Source organism: Gymnogyps californianus, unplaced genomic scaffold (genome assembly GCF_018139145.2).
Source record: "Gymnogyps californianus isolate 813 unplaced genomic scaffold, ASM1813914v2 HiC_scaffold_34, whole genome shotgun sequence".
Lineage (NCBI taxonomy): Eukaryota > Metazoa > Chordata > Aves > Accipitriformes > Cathartidae > Gymnogyps > Gymnogyps californianus.
Genome location: NW_026114224.1, coordinates 1271077 through 1279075, shown reverse-complemented (window position 1 = coordinate 1279075; position 7999 = coordinate 1271077). Strand labels below are relative to the sequence as shown.

General features: G+C 46.2%; 1 protein-coding gene across 1 annotated transcript; it reads right to left on the bottom strand.

Annotated features, from left to right (window-relative positions):
• Positions 1-5240: 5240 nt before the first annotated feature.
• On the bottom strand, positions 5241-7706 carry LOC127028529 (protein diaphanous homolog 1-like). Its single transcript, XM_050914293.1, has 4 exons — positions 7571-7706; positions 7233-7343; positions 6482-6680; positions 5241-5346 (listed from the first exon to the last, which is right to left on the bottom strand). The coding sequence occupies exons 2-4, from the start codon at positions 7332-7334 to the stop codon at positions 5330-5332; spliced, it is 318 nt and encodes a 105-aa protein (XP_050770250.1). The 5' UTR covers positions 7335-7343; positions 7571-7706; the 3' UTR covers positions 5241-5329.
• Between the last annotated feature and the right edge of the window lie 293 nt (positions 7707-7999).

The window sequence follows — 7999 nt, the reverse complement described above, 5'->3', positions numbered from 1 at the left end:
ACGTTCCCCTTCAGTAAGGTTTAATGTTCCACATACCTCTTGCTCTTTTAGTAGCAACATGTCAAGCGCTACGCGGTTTTGTAAGGCCATTTTTGATACCTGTTGGACTGGTAAGTTAAGTTCCCCAAAAGCATAACGAGTCCAATTTGACAAAACTTGGTTTTGCCAGGTAAGATTCTCTATTGCCCATTGATGGTGTAGTGTGATTTGACCACTGCCTAAAAATGTAAACTTTAAGGCAAAGGCTAATTTCTTACCAAACGTCCAATAGTCAGGCTGCCTTATATTTTGGACCCAATTGTGGGCGTGACTTGGGGTGTCCACAGACCTTTTCGAACGATGCTTGTGTGGATCAAGATAACTAAAGACTCTATTTGGACATAAGGAGGGGAGAACGACTCCACAAGTGAGTCCTGCATGTTTTATCAAATTTAAACATGAGTAAAATTTACCATCAGAGCATCCCCAAGCCAGGCCATAAGGTGCTGGGTAAGTGGCAGTCTTACAAGTCCAGGTATCGTCATACTCTATCAAATATAGTCTTGGTGACAGTGAAACAGGCATGTTTTTTAAAGGATAATGAGTTCACGGCACACCACAATACTGGGCCTGCGTTCTCCAATATGATGCCATATATACTATACCATTCTGTATTTTCCAAGATGCTGCCACATTAACCGTACGATTACACCCAGGATCTCAATTCCGGACACCAGAAGAGGGATAACCCCAACAAGTACACATATCTCAGATTAACACCCTTATCCCTTCTACCAGCCAGGTTTCAGGAGGATCCCCAGGACCTGTATTGCAGTCAATTATCTTATTACAATTCAAGAGATTCGAATGCCCAGGGGAAGGGAGAATGTCGGTATGCTTTAGAGGTTCTAGTTTCAGGCTTTCTCTAGACCACAGCCACATAAAATTGGTTAGATTTCTTGGCCCAACTCCTGTGCCATTTGGGAATGTTATACACCATGGGAGAGTAACATTCAGCAAAAAATCCGCTTCATAATAGTCTGGCTGCTTCAGAGGGTGGAAGGTATAGTCAAAAGGAATCTTCTCACAAGAAATGTTATAGGGTCCTGCAGCTAGAATTTGAAAATTCCCCAATATGGAGGTTCTATTCCTTCTAACAAAAACTGGAGCCATTCCCACCTCCTTGGTAGACAAGATGAAGTTCATTTTGGGGCGAAAAGCATTGCAGATTTTCCGACCCCAAAAATTCTCAACCGTTTGATCATAATATGTGAAATAGGTGTCATTTATCCCTAAAGATGTATTCATTTCAGGGCGTTTGGAATAAAACTCCTCTAGTGCCTCCACTAACAAGTGGTGGGCTTTCCACTCCAAAAAGGTATTATCATGGAATCCCCAAATAGTAGGGAGGAGAGCATATGGCTGTTTTACTCTCTGGATCTTGTTCAGATCAAAGGTTATATTAATGGGTGTTACAAAAAATTTTAAACCTTGCTCTGATGAGGTGGGAAGGGTTACACAAATACCATGAGTTTTACTTCTTGCTTGTGATCCTCCTCCCCATCCCACTGGGAGGGGGGAGCGGTTGCGTGGTGCTTAGCTGCCGGCTGGGGTCACCATATGGCGTCATGCTCAGCATACAAAGCTGGGGGAAGAAGGAGGAAGGGGGGGATGTTCGGAGTGATGGCATTTGTCTTTGCAAGCAACCGTTATGCGTGACGGAGCCCTGCTTTCCTGGAGCTGGCTGAACACCTGCCTGCCGAAGGGAATTGGTGAATGAATTCCTTGTTTTGCTTTGCTTGCATGCGTGGCTTTTGCTTTACCTATTAAACTGTCTTTATCTCAACCCATGAGTTTTCTCAGTTTTACTCTTCTGATTCTCTTGCCCATTCCACCAGGGCGGGGAGTGAATGAGCGGCTCTGTGGTGCTTGGTTGCCGGCTGGGGTAAACCACGACAACACCCCAGAGGAGAACAATAATAACAGCAAAAGGGAAGCAGGGAAGAGAAGCACTTTCAAGGAAGGTATCTTCTGTCTAGGGTGGCTCGCTTCGGAGAGCAGCAGTCTACGGTTGCCACAATTCAAGAAGGAGGCCAGACACTCTTCAGTGAGCCAGCAGAGGCTGCTTGCTAATGCTCACGATCACTGAGCCAGACCAAATCCACTTCCAGGCAGTCTAGCACTTGGGAACACCAGGGCCTTGAGGAAGCTGCTGTTGCCTCCCACCACAAAGCACTGTCCAGAGCTCCTCCTCACTTCAGCTCACCACTGCATATGGGACATGGATTTTCACTTCTGGCCATAGGAGTATTTCAGTAGGCAATGTCATAGCTAGGAATGTTGACCACCTCCAGGGCAGACAATAGCAGGAATAGAATTCTCATGTGAGCTAGTGCCTGCACTTCTCAAAGCTTTCCAAAGATTCAAACTGAAGGAAAAAAAGTACTTGCTTAGAAAGTAAGCCTCGGGGGTCAATGTGACCTGAAGACCCAACCTAAGCCAGCTCTTGCCAGCTGAGAACACCCCATACCAGTGATAGAATAACAGAAGAGCTACCCTTCAATGCAACCAGGCATATAACCACAGCCAGAACCACAATCGACCAGAATCCAGGATAAACCCCACCACCTGCACAGGACATCAGTTTATAACAATGAAGATTAACACACCACTGACCGACCGTGTGTCCACACCACCTGCACGGGACAAGCACATACTGATCCTGCATTGGACAAGGACATACCGATTAAGCGAGCAATAGTGACTGATTAGCCCACCCCTTAACATGAGTGATTTGATTGGTCTACAAACTGTACTGCAACATATAGAAACCCTGCTTTCCTCTGTAGCAGGGTCCCCCCTGCATTAGGCTGAGGCACGGCTATGCACATAGCTCAAGTATTAAAGAATAAATTCCCTTGGTAATTCTATGCTAAATGTCCTTGTCTCACTCCTCGGCCAGCAAAGAACTGACTTTTACAGGTTTGACACAGTTTTCCAGAGCTCCATTAACAGATGAGGTGTCCTGGGTGAGGAAGAACGGAGAGCAGTAAGTGCCTGCAAACTCAAAAGCCCAATAAATACCTGGGCTACCAGAGTTTTCTGTGGTATGGTATTGGGTCTGGCTGGGATGGAGTTACCTTTCCCCACAGTGGCCCTCATAGTGCTGTGCTTTGTATTTGTAGCTAGAAAGGTGTTGATAACACACCAATGTTTTGCCTACTGCTGAGCAGTGCTCACAGCATCAAGGCTGTCTCTCCAAACACCTCTCCAAAAGGCCAGTAGGCTGGGGGTGGGCAAGAGGTTGGGGGGGACGTGGCCAGGATAGCTGACCCCAACTGACCAAGAGATATTCCATACCATATGACATCATGTTCAGCAATAAAAGCTAAGGGCGGGGGGGGGGGGGAGGGCATTCGTTATTAAGGCGTTTGTTTTCTGAAGCAACAGCTGCACAAACTGAGGCCCTCCTTCCCAGGCAGTGGCTGGACATCGCCTGCTGAGCAGAGGATCTTTCGTTTGTTTCCTTTGCTTCCATGCATGGCCTTTGCTTTTCTTTAGTAAACTGTCTTCATTTTGACCCATGAGTTCTTCATCTTATTTTCTCTACCCTGTCCCGCTGAGGAGGGGAGTGATGGAGTGGCTTGTTGGGCACCTGGGGCCAGCCAAGGTCAACCCACTGCATTTTGGAACTAGTTTCAAGTAACTTTAAGCTTTCAATAACCGCTGCAAGCATCCTCATCTACTCTTCAGCTTTGCATTCTGTTCTCTAACAGAAGATTCTCAGCTTTTCCATGTTGAAAAATAATTTCTCTGAAAATCTTTTCAAGTCTTTTGGAATTTCTCTGACCTCTGAAGAATGACGACTAACAGTTCAGTCAGTTCATAGCGGAGTTATTTTTTTCAGGCGCACCTAATCTGAATACACTTCCTTTTCAGAGATGCTCTTTAATTTTCTAAGTTTTTCACCCTCTATTCTACAAAGTCTTCTGCTTTTCTTAATATCATTTATTTTGTTAAATGGAGTGCAGTTGTGGTTTTTGTTTAGTGGAGCCTGAAACACAATGGCATTAAGTATTTGATTCTTATTGGAATCATATCAACAATGTTTCGCCAGAAATAGCAGACTAACATTAATCCTGAGCTCTCTGCAACTAATATACTTACAAAATGATTTCTTGTTCTTGCTGGTTTTTGGCACCTGTGCTCCATTCTATGCTTTTAGCTGATTTTGTGCTTTTATCTGATTTCTTCCTAACTTGTAGCATTTTCTTCTAAGACCCACCATTAGGAATTTACTTACCTTGCAGTGTTTAGCTACTTCCTTCTGCTGTTGAAGCTAACTAAACTTACGAGAACTTTCAGTTTTACCTACATAACCTTTATTCACTGCTCCCACTCATACAAAAGCAGTGCAGTGGGGACCACAGGCAAACATGCATCTCACACAGCCCAGGGCGAAATTTCACCTGGCTTCTCAGTCATTGGGGATTAGCAAAAGGTGCTGCATTATTGAGAGGAGAAATGGTTCTGTGGCGGCATCCTTCACAGTGTTGAGCAGGACATGGAAGACTTCACTAAGATCGGTGAAGAATGGACTAAGGAAAAACAGCTCTCTGGGCAGACATTTGGGTGCTCTGCCTCCTGTCTCATCCCTATCCCCGGCAAGGAAGCTCTTCAGGCACCGATCTTACACATGAGCTATGGACACCGCATGGGGAAGAAACGGTGCAGGACTGGTCGTTGAAGGAGTCACCTCCAGGCACACACCAGAGGCACAGCCCTTCTCACACCTCGTTTCAGCAGGCCTTTGCCTCCTGCAAAAATGGGCAAGGAAAGGCTGCTGGCAGGTTGCTCACTGCACTCCCATGGGACAGAGAGCTTCGTCTCCCTGCCTGCCACCTCGTACTCCTTGGGTGAGCAGCACCTCTCTCACGATCATCTCTTTAGATCTTCTGCCTAATAATCCTATTCTCTCTATCCCCTAAAAAATATTAGTCTTACACGTCTCCCTCACAGCTGAAAAGAACAAAGCCACTTTATAAAAAAAAAGGGAAACAAAAACGGGAAATAAAACAGCTTTGAAAACTAGAGAATTTAAGAATTTTTGCTTTCCTACTAATTGTAGGCAAAGGCACAAGAAGGAACATGGAAAATTTGCTAATTTAGGTTCATACTTACTTTAAAGAATAATTTTAAGTAAGAACAGCAGCAAATTGGCTGCAGTACTGCAGCCAAGCAGCACTGGACATACACGCAGTCACCAAAACACTTAGGAGGCCACCACCCTTAGCTCTTGGGCTGGACGTCAGAGACAACAGCAGAGACTTTCTTCCAAGACACCTTTTCTTTAAAGCCTCTCACTTCCTGTAAAAAAAACAAAATGACCCTGACATTCCCATTCTACTTTCTGATGAGACAGTTCGGTGCCCCAAGGAATTATAACAGGACTGACTGTAGAGTGGAAAGAGTGCAGGTGCCACTTCTGGGGACAGGGATGAAAAGCTTTCAGTCTGAGTCTCTCATCCACAAGGAGTGCCTCATAGTCAGCAGGGCAGCAGGATGCTCTTTTCTCATTTCTTTACTCTTGCCTACCCCATCCCAAAGCCATGCCTGAACCACCAGCTGCCTCCTCCACTTTCCAGACCAAGATGAGACCTGTGTCCTGGGGTTTTGTTAGTACAGTCTGAGGATGGCATGTCTTTGGGAACTAGTGACTAGTTAGCCAGTCACCCTCCTAACCAGGGTCACAACTGCAAGCAGCCGCAGCACAGTATGGGTGCTGTGGCACATCCCATGCTATGGCTGTGGGATGGCATTTCTCTATGCAGGGGGAAAGGTCCATTACAGAGACTGCTGTTCTCCCCAGATTTACACACCGAAAGGCATGGATGAAAATACTCCAAAACGATATTTCTGCAAAGCAGCCATTGTTTCACGTGTCCTCTGGGGGCCATCTCCAAAAAGTTCAATATGCTGCACAGAAACGTCACCTGCATCGTGCTGCCCAGGAGGCAAACCACAGCTTGCCTAAAAGGCCAGTCTAAACGGAGATACCCAACAAGCTGTGGCCCATGCTGTATCAAATCACTGGGCACAGTTCTGCCTCCTGTTACTCACAAGCTCCGAAAGTGTCATCTGCAGACCAACCTCTCTTCCAGGATGCAGTACCAGCTTTAGCCTCACCCACTCCCTTATTCTTTAGGCAGAGTCGGACAACCCAGCATGCAAAATTTTATAACAACTATGGTCCAATAACAGCAAGATGTCTGGGTTCACCTGCATCCTGACTTAAGCGGTAACCACACCACCCTGCCCCTGCCAAAAAAACCCAACCCCACACATCAGCACATACCCACCCTTCCATAAAGATAGGAGGACCCTATGGAAATTCCTGTCTGAAACCACATACAATCCTATGCCTGCCTAGTAGCAATGAAGGGCTTGGACACGTGCACGTTTCCTCTTTGGGTAAAGATGGCAGTTCCAGTCATACTTTCACCTGGGTTTGAGCTGAGAAACCTTCCAGGAAGGTCACCTGTCCCACACTGATCCACAGCCCAGCAAATAGCAAAAGGATATTCCATTTGAGCACGAGTATCATTTAGATGAATCCTTGGGTCTTCAGAGTCTTCCCCACACTGTTCTTCAAATATATCCAATTGCAGTTTCAGCTCTCCTTTCTCCAGTGTTCGCAACTCCTGTCAATGACATAAGCACACCCAATGAAAACTGATGGTGTTGCAGTATTGAGAAAGTATCAGCCAAGCTACAGGCTAAGGCCTCTGAACTGCATTGTTTGAAGATGACAGGGGCTCAGAGTTCACAGTAAACCTTGAAGTAACATGGTCTGGATTGGGTATATTGGTAATACGCCCACAGGTTTGAATAAGGCCCTAGGAAGAGCACGTAACCACATAGCTGAGGCCAGCAACAGACCCAGAAGGGAGGGTGAACTGCACATTCACAAGCAGAGATCATTGTCACAGGTTTCCAGTAAAAAGCAGTATCGCTATTTAACAAAAATCCATGCTTGGAGCTGAATGTCCCTGCAAGTGTGGGCAGCTAGAAAGACACTGAAAGGACTGCAATATAGCACGTCTCATCGCACCAGCAGATCTGAGAAGATCAGCTTTGCTTTGTGTCCGCTAGAAACACACTATTTCTAGGTGTTTTCACACTGAAAACAGCTCTGCTACAGTTGTGGGGCCATCAGACTCCATGGGGAAACAGGGAAGATGGCAGCTCCTTACCTTGAGGATGTGTTGAAGTCCAGAACCCATCAGCTCAGTACAAATCGGAACTCCCAAGTCAAGCTCACCAGCAGGACAGATCATGGCGTTGATCAGCTGCATACATGCCACCTGAAAACAAACCACACACACACACACACAAGAGAAAGCTTTTGAGCATAGACTAGAAGTCAGTGGTTCAGGACTTATAAGGAGGCCCAAAGATAACACAAAGCCGCAACAGAAAAAAAAGCAGCAAAGCCAAACGCATCCGCACCAAATTCATCCCACTTCAAGCTCTCCAAATCCTGTGTTAGATTCCAAGTGCCGTGTCCACAAAAACCTGAGGAACTACGTACCTTCAGTGCCACCTTGGTTCAACTCTCCAGGCCATTCAAGAGGGGCTTGAATCTCTCCACTCCATTCATTTCTGCTCTTCCAGTAAAAGCCTCCAGCATCTGCTCACAGCTACACACAAGCCAGGACAGGAGTGTGCAAGTGCACACCCACTGTAAAATGAAGAGTGAGAGTCAGAAGAGAGACTCCACAGGGAGTCGAAAGCTCAAGAGCAGCAAAAGGCAGGACTTCTACCACCATGTACATGCCTTTGGGTTGAGGCAGGACACAGAGGGTACACAGACCCTTCGCAGCATCTAGCATCATGCAAGGGACTTTGATATCAACAGCTCTTGCCAGGAGCAGCATCCCCTCTTTTGTACCCAGCGGTGTTTTGCTTCCAAACTAAGGAGAAAAGAAAGTTGGAATCAATGTCTGAGACCAGGCCAGCT